At 41.7% G+C, this 15,515-nt stretch overlaps 1 protein-coding gene across 10 annotated transcripts in view; it reads right to left on the bottom strand.

Moving 5' to 3' along the window:
- Positions 1-15,515, bottom strand: part of CEP112 (centrosomal protein 112) — a 418,686-nt gene that overhangs the window by 218,781 nt on the left and 184,390 nt on the right. For all 10 annotated transcript variants that reach the window (XM_059998183.1, XM_059998182.1, XM_059998189.1 and 7 more), the window contains one exon: positions 10,062-10,169. In XM_059998183.1, the coding sequence (XP_059854166.1) occupies positions 10,062-10,169 (108 nt within the window). The remainder of the gene's footprint in view (positions 1-10,061; positions 10,170-15,515) is intronic.

Genomic DNA, 15,515 nt, shown 5'->3' with positions numbered 1-15,515 from the left:
TCCAGGATTAGGTATTTGCTACAACGAAATGAGCCATCCACGAAATCTGTCAATCAGCAATTCAGTTTAGCACACAAATTCTCTTTATTTGAAAGTTTCATAGGAGTGTGCTAACCACTACGGGAGGCACAGCGAGGCTCTGCCGGCCTGTACTGCTTCTTCACTCCTTTTCCTCCAGGGTCAACCTGTACAGCTGGGGACAAACGCCCACCGGAGCCCCAAGCTTGGGATGCGCTGAGGGCTGAGGGCTGGAGGCTGCAGGCTGGAGGGCCCCAGCAGAGATCATGGAGGAGGAAGGCCCAGCAGAGACCAGCCCATCCGTGCTGCCCGGGCAGGAAGCAAGTCCTATTCTCGGCAGTTTTCTTTCCCAGGTAACACTTCAAAATACTTACCCCCACCTGTAGGTGGTGAGTGACAGTAACCACCTGCAGCGTTTACAACTTTCTGAACAATTCGCTACTGTTTTCTGTGTCTGTACCTGGCGGACCTCAATTAAAACCCAGGAAGGGGCCAGAAAGCCGAATGTTTCAAGATTTTTCTTCGTGGTTTAATGATCGTTTACTCAAGCCAATGAAATTGAGATAACTAAGAATATACCCCCTTAGGCAGAGTTCAACACTTTTGAAAAACGCATGTCTTAACTGTGTATTTTAATTTTACTTTATTTTACCTATGTCTGTTTATCTGAAACACATTCAGTTCGTCTTAATCTAGTAGATCCCTGGTGTTGAATATGAAACATAAAAACCATCAGAGTTTCCCAGTTAGTATAAAATTTAGAAGGACAAGCAGATCAATCAGGTTATAAACTCCTCCAACATATGGACGAAGGCTGTATTGTCTTCATGCTGTCCTCACACTGCCTACGATGCAGCATAATTATCCAACATTTTGCGTGGAATGAGTGGCATTCGGGTGCAAAAACCAAAAACTAAAAGGTGAGCTGGCCCTCTGCAGATTCAACCAACCAAGGACCGAAGAAAAAATTCCAGGAGGTTCCAAGAAGCAAAGCTTGAATTTGCAGCGTTTCAGCAGCTACTGACATAGTGCTTACCTTGCGTTAGGTATTATAAGTCATCTAGAGATGATGTAAAGCGTACAGCAGGATGTGCGTAGGCGATACGCAAAGACGACGCCATTTTATCTGAGGGGCTTGAGCATCCGTGGATGTGGGGACCGAGGGGCTCCTGCCGTCAGAAGAGAGCGGCTTCACCTACCTTATCACCAAACTGACTTGCCACCTGCACAGTCTCTGCCCTCCTCTGACTTGAACGCCCGGCTGGCCCTGTGGCCCAGGGAAGCCTTCCCGTCTGCTCTCGCCAAATTAAGCACGCCCCTCTCACAGTGACCCCGTCGCTCTCTGCCTCATGAGCATCGTCTTCTCCACTGCATCGTGCTCATCAACACGATGTTTTCGCTGCATCCTTCCCCTGACCCTCCATAACCCTCCAGAGGCCACCCCACTTCTCTGCTCCCCTTTCTTTCAAAGTCTCTCTACGGGCTGCTCACACCGTGTTCTCTCCCCGCCCACATCATTTGGGTTTTGTTCCCACGTTCTACTGAAAATGGACTTGTCAAGGTGGTAAAGACCTTCTCGCCAAACCCAGTGGTCAGCTGTCAGTCTCCATCTAACTTCCCGTCTCGGCGACACCTGAACAACAGGTTACTCACGTCCTCCTTCCTGAAACACTGGCTGCATGCGGCGCACGGGAAGTCACACCTCCTTGGTTTTCCCTTCTACCCACCAGCTGCTCCCTCTCGGACGTTTTTGCTGGTTTTCCTCCATCTCGTCCCCACGTCTAGTTGTCACTGCTCCCTGGGCTCAGTCCTGGCACTTCCTTTCTTTTCTCTCTTGCGTGTCAGTGTCTGTCACCACCATTCGCCTGGTGGCTCAGTGGGGAAGCTGGAGTCATATCTGAGTCCCCTCTTTTCTTCACACTCCATTTCCCTTCCATCCACAAGTCCTGCCTGCAGAGCACAGCCCAAGGTTGACCCCCCGCCCTGCACTGCCCCGCCCCGGTCACCTCTCATCAGCCTCTGACTATCAGACTCCAGTCGCCTCCCAACCATCCTCCCTGCGTCCTCTGCCACCTCCTGTACAATCGGCGCTCCACAAAGCCGCGAGAGGAAGCTTTCTAAACACAAACCAGAGCTTGCTCAAATGCTCCAGTGGCTTCGCGCCACTCGCAGAACAAAATCCAAGCTCCCACCACAGTCGACAGGGCTTGATAGGATCTGCCCCGCCCCCGCTCACTCCATTCCAGCCACGTCCCTGCCCGTTCCCTCTGCCTGAAATCTCCTTTCCTCATCTCAAGTTCTGTAAGGTTTCCTCCTTCACTTCATTCAGGTTTTAATTCAAATATCACTTCTTTAAAGTCCTTCACTGATGACCTTCTCTAAAATAACGTCTTAGACAAAATGACACCTTCTATAAAATAGCCCTTCACTCACAGACACATTGTCCTGCTTGACCACGGCAGTGACCATGACCTTACGGAACAGTATATCCTAAGGCTGGGGGACCGTTGTCTCCTCCACCATAAGTGCAGACTCTCCTGTGTTCACCCACATCCTAAGCGCCCAGAACAGTGTTTAGCACAAAGTAGTTGCTCAGTAAACATGAATTAAGTGATGAACGATTGCAAAGACGTGATTTGACCTTAGATTTTTAAGGTACCTGGAGAGTGGGATCATCGCGTAGCCATATCACTGTCTAGGAAACATTTTTTAAAATGAAGTATCCCTAAAACAAATCATCTATGCTTCATATTACAGTCACTGAAAAAAACTATGTTCATCTTTGCCCTTTTCATTCCCACTCTAGGTAAAGGTGCATTTGTTTGAACCTAGATGTGAAAAGATTCAAGCCGAGAAAAAGAAAAAAAGAAAAAGGAAGAAAAGGCCCTGCCTTAAGCACTCTTCACCAAGTATCACTGCACATTCTATGAACCCAGGCTCCCAAAACTTGGCCTGGACTACAGGCTCTGTAGCTTCATAGTCTGGCTCTCTCATTCTGGACCCTAAGACACCAGGAACCTGGCTCTGCCTGCTGCCTGTAGGACCCATCTGCGCCCTGTAGCACGGCTGCATGCCCTGGATCAGGCAGTTATGGAAAGAAAGAATTTGAAAGACTTAGGGCATCATTGGATCAGGGATTGAATTTGTCTTGATCACCACCGAGGAGTCCAATGACTGTAGTTGAGGCTCAAAAACGATTACAAACTGAAAAAGGAAAGCCAAGCAAAAAAGACTTTTAAAGAGAGTGTGATAAGGTGAGCAAGAAGAATAAGGCAAAGCGAGGAACAGAGTGAACCAGGTGCAGAAATGAATAAATCGTGTGAAAATCCACTTTGAAGAAATTTTAGGGAGACTCACAGATTCATGGTCATCAACCTCAACCTCATCCGGGACCTCAATACCAAAAATAACTTTTACCAAGTTGTTCTAGTCTGATCAGTCACGCCATCACCAAAATAATTGTAAACAATCCCCACTTCTGTCGGCTCTCCTGTCCACGTGATTCCTTCAGTGTCAGCAAATGATCTTCCCTCTTGTTTCACAGAGAAAACCCTCAGGAATAAGAACGTCCTCGTTCTCCCACTGCAGATCGACAGACTTCTGTGCCGTGTCCAGCCTTCCCCTTACAGCTGAGGCCTCGGCCTGTCCCCCCAGGCCAGCCGCCACGCCTGCGCCGGGAGCCAGTACCCTGTCTGTCTCCTCTCTCTTGCTTTCTGCTATGTCCTTTCCCAGTGAAGACTGAATGGTCTAATTTAAAAGAGGTCCATGTCTTCAGGCTATATTACCTAAAAAATCTAGATAACTAAAAACTAAAATACTTACAGAGAAAAAACTGGGAATTGCATGCTACCTGCTTTTTAAATATCTCAGCTGCTCCTAAAATTTCCCAGTTGCTTACCTTGTATAATTTCCGACTTGTCTTTGCTAGCAAAATGTTTTGTTTCAAATAATGGCAATGTGTAAGGATTTGGCCCTTCAGTGTTTTTTTATCATCATCAACAATAAGTATTTATTCTTTCTGGAGAATTTGACCACTTGTTTATCTGTTGAACTACATTTCCCTTTAAAGGCTTTGTAGTGAAAAGAGAAGATATAAAATATAAGATTAAAGAATGATATGATGGGACTGCCAAAAAAAATCTCCCTAGTTCAGGAAATCCTAGCATGCCTGCTTTGTTGTTTGTTTCCCACTTGAATGAGGTTTGTGAAAAGACAATTAGAATTGTCTCTTTGTTCCAATGGGTTATACAGGAAAGAAACAGGAAGCCTTGAGGAAAGCTTGGCCTTTACAGGATATTGGTGTGAGTGTTTATCCCATGTGTTTGATGTTTTTCTCTCCACATCTGCACGCTTTATGCCTGCATTTTGGCTAAAATATTTTAAAATACCACTCTGCTTTTTTCACTGCATTACAGTTCCTGGCACAATGCTTTCTAAACGGGAGTGGCTCACAGATTGCGCTGAATAAGGAAATTGAGGCCCAGTGCGCACCAGTCGTTCATTTCCCCGGATGCGAGTTCCCTCATCATAAAATGTGAGGACTGGACCGGATAAGTGCTTCCAAAACTTTTCCACCGAAGCACCCCTCACAGCAGTGAGAATGAATAAGATCCCCCTGGGGGATCTGAGGGCATTGCCTGAAGCAGCCTCTGCAAACTGGAAGTTTCTTTGAAATGTCCTATTTTATCTTAAAAATTCATGAGAATTTTGCATTTTACAAAACAGGAAAAGTCTATGTTTGTTTTAATATGAATGTTACCTCAATAGTAAAACCACTTTGCTTTCCCACAAAGTCATCAAGTGAACCCAACACTCCAGGAAACAGGCATCAGGCCCCTGTACCCCAGCGCTCACGCGCTGCCCCAGGGGCCGCCTACCCCGGTTTGAGAAGCAAGGGCCTGGTGAACAGCATGTAAATCCCCTTCCAGGGTGAAACGCTATACCCGTAGCATTTAAGATTTGTAGATTCCTAAGCAAGGACAAGACAACAGAAAAGTTGTCACCCTCGCACTTGAGTGGCAGGTAGAGAAGGCAGGTATGGACAGGTGTGTAAGTAAGTTAGAGACCCCTACGGCTGTCAAGAGGCACACGGAGCCAGGCGGGAGGCTGGGGGCGAATCAACGAAGGCACAGGTCACAGAACGCGGATCTGGGAGGGACATCCACCCGCAGCGTTCCGGCAGTCACCTCAACACGCTCAGGTGGGCAACTTACTTTGTTACGAGACGAACCACTGCACATCTGAATAATTCTTTAGGAAAGAACCACCTCGAAATAACCCAAAATGTTCCACACCCAGAGGCTCAACTTCTGCCCCCTGGAGCCCCCTGGGGGTCCGTCAGAGTGAGGTTAAGAGCATGGCTCACGTTCACGTCTGATCTCATCACCTATTAACCGTGTGGCACCTTTGGCCAGTGACTTAACTGGAGGTGCTCAGTTTCTACAACTGGAGATGGAACAATGAACAATGGCACTGCCTTGCAAGATGACTGTGAGGACGGGAGGTGGCTGAAGTCACCTAAAGCAGGTGGAAACGGTACCCGGCTCAGCGTATGACCTCCTGACTGGTGGCTATCACGACTGTTATTACACAAACCAATCATAAAATCTCCTCTGTTCCAGACCTTGGAGTTAAAGATAGATATGCAACCCTCCTCAGTCTTGTCTTCTCTTGGCAAAACACCCTTATTCCTTGATATATTCCCTCTGACTTAGACCCAAACGTTCCCGTATTCTGGAAACTCTGCTTTGAACATGTTTGAGTTTGTCAGCGTCCTACTTAAAATGTGGCGACCAGAACTGACTGACTCCTCATACGACCTGATGGGAAAACAACAGAAGGAGGCCGTACCTTTTACCCTCCAGGATCCATCGCCCCAGGGGGTTCTTCCTGTCTTGCTTGTCGCCCCCCCCCCCCAGCCTAGACAACCTTACATCTCCCCCACCGCATACTTTCTGCAGATGATTTTCTGAACCAAAGCACGGAATTTTATATTCAATCCCAATAAACTTAATCTTCTTAATTTCATCTGTTTAAAGCTTCAGAAAACTGATTTTCATATCCCGCATGTTAACTACTCCTCTGAACTCCAAGGAAGCAAGAAACTAACCTCTTATATCATTACCCAGTGTGACACACAGAAATCTCACTTAGGGTGTCAATCGTCATTCAGAGATGGCCCTTTGAACTCTCCCTTAACCCCATAAATGAACCAATGGCTAAACCATATTTCCTATTCGGCCTTCAAGAAGGACTTTGCCAGACGGCTCAGTGAAGTCCAAATCTATCACATCTACTCCTCTTTCCTTATCTACCAGCCTGGCCAGTCTGCCCAAAGAAGGGAATAAGCTCAGTTTAATCGGCTTCCCTTTCAGTGAGCTCGCTCGAGCTGGCTCATAGGGACCTGCTCCCATATGCCTATCTTTCCTCGTGATAAGCGTTCACAGTAAAAACCCCAACAATCTGGAGTGGCCGGGGCAATGCTGCTCCAGTTAATAGAATTTTCTGCTTAAAAAAAAAAGGTTTTAAAAAGTTTGTATATTATCACATCAAAAAATATTCCCCTAAAACCTACTAGCTCATATTCCTGCTTTTATCTTTCCTCTACAAGTTACTGCCTGGGATCTTCACTCTCAGCATGGACTCCAGTGAAGAGGCCTACAGACATAGGAAGGATAAAAGCAGGTGAAATCTGCACTGACCTCAGAGATCTTTGTGTGGTTTTAAAAAAATTCCTATTATACACTTGTATAACATTTATATCATTTCTCTCTTTCTCATGAAAATGAAACACAGAAAAATGGATGCAATAGTGTATGGTTTCTACTAATAGTATGAATTCTTTAAAGAATTAATGTTTTCCTTATTAAGTATTTTTGATCAAGACTTAAAAGACAAAAATTTGGTACAGTTTTAAATCTATCACCCAGAGAAAAGCCTACAAAGCTTAACATTCCTTCAAACGAGCTTATATAAATTTACTTTTACACTAAAAAAGCGACTGTCACGTTAGAAAGACACAATGTGGAAAGTAGAGCATGTGAGAAAAGAATCGACCACGATTCCAACATCTGAAAAATAATTATTCCACCATCTGAAAAATAAATAACATCATTGTTTGAATAATTCTGTCCGATTTTCAAGGTTAAGGATAATTGGCCAGAAGAGGTAAACAAATTTTATGACTCTTGGTAGATACTGCCAAAGTCCTTCGGGCTACATTAATTTATAACGCCAGCAACAGACGAAAGTACCAGTTTTACTAAACCTTGGCCAGCTTTAGACGGTACATCGCTATTCTAATTTGCATTTTTCTTAACACCAAGGCTGAAGATGTTTCTACATGGTCGTTCACTCAATTTATTTCATATATGTTTCTTTTCCTTTGGAGCATTAATGATTTTGTTAAAATTTATGCTAATTACTTTATATGCTAATTATTTTTATTGGTTATACATTTATTAATTTGACAAAGGGAATCACTCTGTCTACGATATTTGTGGCAAATGTTATTTCTTTAACTTAAAATAATTTATATTTAGTCAAATGTTCATTTTCCTCAGTGGTTTTACTTGTTACATCCGACTTTAAAAAGTCAGAGCTGTGCCAAAATGATCACAGAATAAATGCAAATCAGGCCCTGCAGTGACCTGGCCACACTTGGTTATAAACTTGTCACCCACATGGTTATCATCAAAATGAAAACAGAATTTTAAAAACACTCAGAGAACTTTTCAACCCCTTACACACACTCACCCTGCCATACAATAGCTTCTGATGAGCACAGGTGTCCTAGAAAGAGTTTAAAACTTGGTTTCCTTCTCTCCCCTGTTCCTTCATCAGTTTACATGGAGAAGCTGACATTTTTCTTGTTTTTATTAGTGCGTCTATACAGTTTTTAATCCAAAAGTCGCCTCGGTTATACACTGTATCTTGTTAACAAGCCTCGTTAAATATTATTTATATTTGATGAATTATTCCCTCAGTTTCCCTCTGACCCCCACCTCTTCCTACTTGTGGGCTCCACTTCTTATGTAAGTTTCTATGCCTAGTTTCTAAAGCTAGTTTCCCAAGCAACCTCCACTCCAGTACTAAAGGTCCGGAAAACGTCTTCCACGACTATTTAAAGAAAGTGTATGTCAGTGGAAATACATGTTTTTAAGTTGGTGTATGTCAGAATGACTTTCACTGCCATCATCTATTAATCAGAAATTAGATACTTCATTCTCACACCATTGTTTAAAGAAGATTCTGAGAAAATAATTCTATTGCACTGGGTTTTGGAGTTAGAAAATCTGAAGTTACCCATATATTTCTGGTATTTCTGAAATAATCTGCTAGTGCTCTTTCTTCTGTCTTTTCTTATCTTTTAGGATTTTCATCTCTTATGTAATTTTATGTATATACAATTTTATGTGTAATTGCTTGAATGATTTTTTGCATTAATCCAAATTTATTACCCACTTAAAATACTACAGATATAATATAAATGTTCTACATTTATTCTATTCTATTGTTTCTTTACATTCATAACTTTCATATTTTAACTATGCAAGTAATGCATGACATATGCTCTTTGTGAAATTTTAAGTAAAAAAGTCTATTTAAAGCATACAGTGAAAGTGTCAATTTATCATAATCTAACCTATTATTTCATGCCCATTCTACAGACATGTGTAATCTTCTAGAATTTTAAAGCTAAACTAACATACCTAGCTGTATGATACAGACACATATATTTTAATTTTCCATACATAGGATCATAATATAACAATTGTTCTGTCATGTGCTTTATTTCCCCCTTAACACTGTGTCTTAGAAATCTGTGTCTGTTGGTTCCTACAAATTTATATCAATCTTTTCAAGGAGTACACAGCATTCCATAGTATAGATTTACAATAATTTAATCATTGGCTTTATTTATAACTTTTTTTCATTATTTCAAATAATCTTCCATGAGCATATATCATCTTGCACATGCGAAAATATTTCTATAGCAACTGCAGATGAAGGACCCACTTAATAAGGGATTAAAAATAAAATAATGAAAGAAAAAGTTATTCAGGTTTCTAGAACAAAAAGGTTCAAATACTGTCTAGGAAACAATTTTAACTGAGTGACTAAGCTAATCAATATTTTTCTAGATGTTAAGGAAACAAGGCAAGCAAATTAGACAAACAAGTAAAAATTAATAGCTGCCTTGACTATTCCGAGAGTCTGCAGGGATATATTTTTAAAAAGATAAAGATAAAGCCTTTTTTATTAATAAACAAGAGGCAGGGTACTGAACACAGAATTAAACTCCTTTTGCTGCCCCCGCGTCCTGGTCCCAGCCGGACCCTTCCCCTCGGTGCTCCGGCCAATCCAGCCCAAGTGTCATTCGCTCCCCGAACAGCCCCCGCCGCTGCCACCGCAGCATCGTTGAACCTGCCATCCCTCCAGCCTGGCCCCCCTTCCTCCAGAGCCTTCTCGCGGCCCCTCCCGTCGCCAGGGCTCTCAGCACCAGGCCCCTGCCCACCTGTCCGCGCCCGTCAGGCCCTTCCGCCCGCCGCCTGGCAAAGTCTATGCACACTCCCTCTTTCCTTCTTCCCAACTCACTCTTTGAAATTATCTCATTTTTAACTGATGGACTGGCTGCCCACCAAAATCCAAGCTCTGTGAGGAAAGAACCCTGTCGGCCCTGCTTACCGCTCTGCCCGGGGTCAGTGACAGCACCTGGGCCACAGTAGGTGCCCCAAACTATTTCTTAAATAAATAAGTCAAACTTGTGCTCTGACAGGAGGAGAACTCAAGAACCACAATAAATGTTTCAATTAAACGTTCAGTTTAGTCAACTGTCAGAACAGACTTCAGCGGAGAGTTAAAGTTCTCTGTTTCTAGATTCCAGTGAAACAACCATTATTTTAAACATTTCAAATATATTGGTAATAATGTTCTTATAAGTATTTTCGTTGTGCAGAGGTTTTGTGACATAAAGAGATATTTAGAAGAGAGCGTATATGCACGTGAGAGAATCAAAGGCAGCCGTCAGAGGAAGGACCGACCTGCTGCTCGTATCTTTGCTTGACGTCCTCCAGCTGCCACAGAAACTCCTTCGACTGTTTCTCACGAAGAGACTTGGATCTAGTTAGATCGGCTTCCACTTTTCCCATCTATAAAATTTAAAAGTCAAATATTAAATTTTTAAATGACAAATTGTATTCCATATTTTTGTCACTTGTCCATCATTAAAATGACAGATTTTCAACACCTCACCAATCGTAACGCTGAATTTAAAGATAAAATAATGAAGGATATGTCCATTTATTTTGACAGGTTTTAACAGTTTTAAGTCAGGGAAACTATAATTGGTATACAATTGACTAAACTCTAAAGCTACAATGACACTGTGATGGAAATATAATTTTGAACATCCAAATACTTATTCAACAAGATTTTATTAAGCCCTTGTTATGTGCTGAACAGGAGAAAATATTTGCAAACCATCTCTCTGAAAAGTGACTTGCATCTAAAATATGTAAAGAACTCTTACAACTCAATAATAAACGGGCAATTAAACCTGATTTTATATTGGGCAAAGGAACTGGAAAGACATGTCTCCAAAGAAGATACACAAATGGCCACGAGCATATGAAAAGATGCTCAACATCACAGTCATCAGGCAATTTCGTATTAAAACAGCGACATACCACTGCACACCCACTAAGATGGCTATAATCAAGAATACAGATAATAACAAGTGTTGCTGAAGATGTGGAGAAATGAGAACCCTCGTACGCTGCTGGTGGGAATGTAAAGTGAGGTAGCCACTTTGGAAGACAGTCTGACAGCTCCTCAAAAGATTAAACTTAGAGATGAACCACAGGAACCCACATGAATTCCATACGATCCAGGAATTCCGCTCCAAGGTGAGAAATGAAAACATACATCCATACTAAAGAAACCTATACACAAATATTCATAGCAGCATTATTCATAACTGCCAAAAAGAGGAAACAACCCAGATGTCCATCAACTGATGAATAAACAAGATGTGGCCTATTCATACAATGAAACATTATTCAGCCATAAAAAGGGATGAAGTACTAATGCACGTTTCAACATGGATGAACCTTGAAATCAAAGTGAAAGAAGGCAGTCAGAAAAGACCATGTACTGTGTTATCCCATTTGTGTTCAATTTTCAGAAGAGTCAAATCCATAGAAACAGAAAGTAGACTAGGGATTGCCTAGGGTGAAAGGGGTTTGGGAGGGTATGGGGTTTCTTGTGGGGTGATGGAAACTTTCTAAAATTGTTCGTGATGATGGTTGCACGATTCTGTGAATATATTTTAAAAAACACTGAATTGTACACTTACAACGAGTGAACTGTTGGTATGTGAATTATACCTCAATAAAGCTGTTACTTAAAAAAAAAGTCAAAGTCAAAGAAAGGACCACAGTCTATGATCCAATCCCAGTACCTCTCTCGGCTCAACTCTAGGGCCCCCATCACCACCATACGCCAGCCCACCGGCCTCCTTGCTAGGCCTAAAACGTGTCAGCAAAGCTCTCATCTTGGGTCTAGAAGCCCCCCACCAACATTTATGTTGCTTGTTTTTCAAAGGCTTCAAGTTCTGCTTAAATGTTACCTTTGTACTGAGGCTTCCCTGACCACCCTATTTTAATTTGCAGCCCTCCCAGCCGCCCTTCCTTGCTTTAATGATTTTTTTTAACCACAGGAGATAACATCTTCAGGTATACTATATAATTTACTTATTCATTAGGGTTGTTTGCAATGTCTGTCTCCCCCAGGGGGATGTAACTCCACGTTGACTCATGCATCCCAACCATTCAGCACACTGTTTGGAGCACATGGGGACTCAATAAATACTAATCAAATGAAAACAAACAAACAAACAAAAACCCCCAAAAGACACAGTGCACCAAACTTGGTTTGAAGTTTGCTGAACAATTTTCAAAAAAAAAGACAATTTTCAACATTTAATAGGGCCAAATTCTTTGTAACACATATAAAATGAAGTGTCGAATCTAATGTTTTCTGTCACTTAGAAAATGAGATAGACGATGTGTTATTTTCCTTGCTCTTTTACATGCGACAGGCAAGAGAGGTCCTTGTGTAATGAGAAAGCTATTCAGCTGGGTGGCGTGGAAATGGTGCCTTCCATTCAAAGTGGTGCAAGATTACGCTTGTCTTTCTACCCCAGTTTAATTTTGAAAACTCATTTTTCTGAAGCACCTGTCAGTTCCTGTGACAACCATTCTGTCACCGGCTACTTTGTATCACTTCTTGCTCTGCTTTGCTGATACGCTGAGATTTTTCTTCTTTTCAACTTGCACACAATGTCCTCTTGCAGGCTACCTTTTGGTAGGTGCTAAGATTAGATAAAACATGAGGAAATAAACCATGAAAAGGCTCCCTTCAGTTTTTCGTGTTAGATTTTTGGGGTAAAAACACCATTCAAATACATTTATTCAGACACAGTTAAACTTTAAGGTTTGAGGAGCAGAGCTGTTCAGCAAGAAGCAGCCAGTTTCACTGGATGAGAACAAAAGGCATATTCCTGCCCACGAATCTGCTATGTAACCATTTCTGGTTCTTACACGGAAGGCTGGAGTTCTAGATTATGGCATGATATTTAGTACCTAAGTATCTCTTTGTAAATGCCAAAGACTGCAACCTTGATAATACCAAGTCATCAGCTTCTAAATTCAGTGATCAGAGTTCTAAGATGACCAACCCCGTCGGCCATCAGTCTCGTGCTCAAATCTGTCAAAGGATTTCTAAAGGAAGCACAGCCGAGCCCGCGTTGTTTTCTTCCATTTCTACCTCAAGACGTGGATTTCAAGGCTCTCTCTCCTTCAGTGCTTTTCACACTAGACCTCCACCCGAGGGCCCCTTGATCTGTCCTCGGCAGGCTCCGCCCCTACACACTCTGATTCCCGTGGCTGTTCTGGGTTCGCCCTCGCTCCCCACACTATCTGAAAACCCCTCTGTATTTTTCCTCATCCAACAACCCATCTTCAAGGTTGACTCAAGCCTCCTCTCCTCTCTGTGGTGTTCTCTGATCCGCCAACTGGCATCAGCATCTCCCTTCTCTCTGTGCTCGAGGACCTAACACCTTCATTTTCCTGGCACACTGTATGTTTCTCTAGAGTGTGGGCGTGTTTCAAATCTGTGCGCTTTGTTTATTCATCTAGATCCTGAGCTCCCAAATAAAAGAAACTACAGCTTATAATTCTTTTGTATCTTAATTATTAACTAATTGCCACAGAACGCAGAATAAACATGAATTAAATTCTTAAGGATGAATGGAGGGTAGGCAAAAGCAGGAGAGAAAGAAAACAAGAGAAGGTAAACCAAGGAGGCAAGACCTGGTTTCTTCAGTACTTTTAAGACAGATCTTCATATGAAATTGATTTTTGGTTCTTATTCTACTTCAGCACAGACGTAATATTCAAAATAAATAATAATTATTAAAATATTTTTAATGTAATGAAGAGCTTTGTGTACTCAACATTCGTAAAAAGTAGGATGTCTTCCTTCAAAAAATTGAATTATCTTCTATAATCAAAATAGAAAACAATTTAAAGCACATGAAAGACCTTTTATACCTAAACATTAAGAAAAATTCAAAGTAAATAATAGCTGCTGTAAGAAAATGTTATTTTATACTGACCGAAAATGCAAGACCCCACTCCATTCTCCTTCCACAATTTAACCAAAAAAATGTAAAAACAAGTCTTGTAAAATACTTGAAGTCTGCGTAGAAACGCAGCGTTCTCAGTCGCCGTAGATACAAAAGATTCTGCTTAATCACACATCATTCCATATTCCATTTAACTTCAAGGGTAAGGAAAAAAAAAAAAACAACAAATCCAATCCTTCACTGTGTAACTCTGGCTTCCAAAAAAATCCAAGATGGAACTTGAAGATCAAATTAGGAGCAGAAAAGGGCTTGGGGTGTATTTCTGTGAATGTCTAATGTTTGCAGGTAATAGAGAGAGGTAAACAAGGGCGTTGGCTTTTCCTTAGACGGCGCCTCCAGCATTACTTGAGCTGCATGTGAGAAAACACCTAAGCCTCCAGAGCTTAAGCAACACGGGCCCTTTATGTTTTCCTCGGGTAACAAAACATTCAGAAATAGGCTGCGACATCGGCAGTTCAAAGATGTCAGAGTGAAGGTCTCTGTGATTCAGCTTCCAGAATGGTTGCAGGATGGCTTCTGCAGCTCTGAACACCTGGGAGAGGAAGAGCAAAGGGTGACGGGACAAGGGCACAGGGTTCATATTTGCTGAGTGGAAACCCTTTTAAGGGGCTTTCCTGCAAGTTCCTGTCAAAAGCAAATTAATTATGCTGTTTGCATCGCATTCACTAGAGCTACATTAAAAGCCAAACTCCACCTGCAAGGTAAGAGACTGCAGTTTTAAAACTGTGTCTAATGTTGCCCTAAATAAAATCAGGGCTGTGCTGTATTACTCAGAAAGCGGGAGTGGGCACTGGGCCAAGACCTGGCGCACTCTGTCAAATGTGGTCACAATGCGTTACTGTTCTTCCTGTAGTGAAGTACTCTTGTGTTATGTTCTGAGTCATTTGACAGCATAATTCATATGAGACAATTATACAATTCTACAGAGATGTACAATTCAAAGTGTATTCTGCTGTAGTTAATGCATATTTAGCTAAACTATAAGAAATTGTCCTTCAAATATTTTCATATATATAGAGAGAGAGATAGATAGACAGACATAAATGGCAGAAAGACAGATAAATAATTATTTCTGTGCTTGGCTGAAGACTCAGTAGAAACTAATATCCTTAACAGAGAAAATTAATTAACACATGCGTGGTGCCTATCCTTTTCTTATTGATTAGTAGGAGTTCTTTATCAATTCTGGGTATGAATTTTCTTGTTCAATATCTGAACTGCAAATATCTTTTCCCACTCTGAGTTCGCTCTTATATTATCTACTGGTCTCTTTTGATTAACAGAAGTTTTTAATTTTAATGAATTTAAATTTAACAACATTTTGTTTTTTATCACTTTTTGTTTCCTATTCAGAAAATCTTCACCGAGCTCCTACATTTTCTTCTGAAAATTTTATTGTTCTACCTATCACTTGTGTATCTACAATCCTGGAATTAATTTTGCGATGGGATATAATAAGGGGCAGGATTCTTTTTCCATGTGGCTATCCAGCTGACACAGCGGCATTTACTGAAATGACCCTTCTTTCCCTGCTGTACTGCAATACTTCCTTTCACATGAATCAGATTGATCATATATGTGTGAGTCCACTTTTTGGTCTCTTTCCTGTAAAACACTGGTCATCCTTGTGCCAAAACCACACTGTATTAATTACTATAGCTTAATATTAGTCTCAATATCTGGTCGTATAAGGTTGCCATAGGTGTTCTGAGCCCTCTCTATTTTCATATCCATTTTAGAATCGGCTCGCCAGTTTCCCTCACTCCTCCCCCCAAAAAGCACTGCTACG

Source organism: Delphinus delphis, chromosome 19, assembly GCF_949987515.2.
Source record: "Delphinus delphis chromosome 19, mDelDel1.2, whole genome shotgun sequence".
In the NCBI taxonomy this organism is placed as follows: Eukaryota; Metazoa; Chordata; class Mammalia; order Artiodactyla; family Delphinidae; genus Delphinus; species Delphinus delphis.
Note: the sequence above shows the minus strand (reverse complement) of the source record. Positions and strands in the feature narration are given on the sequence as shown.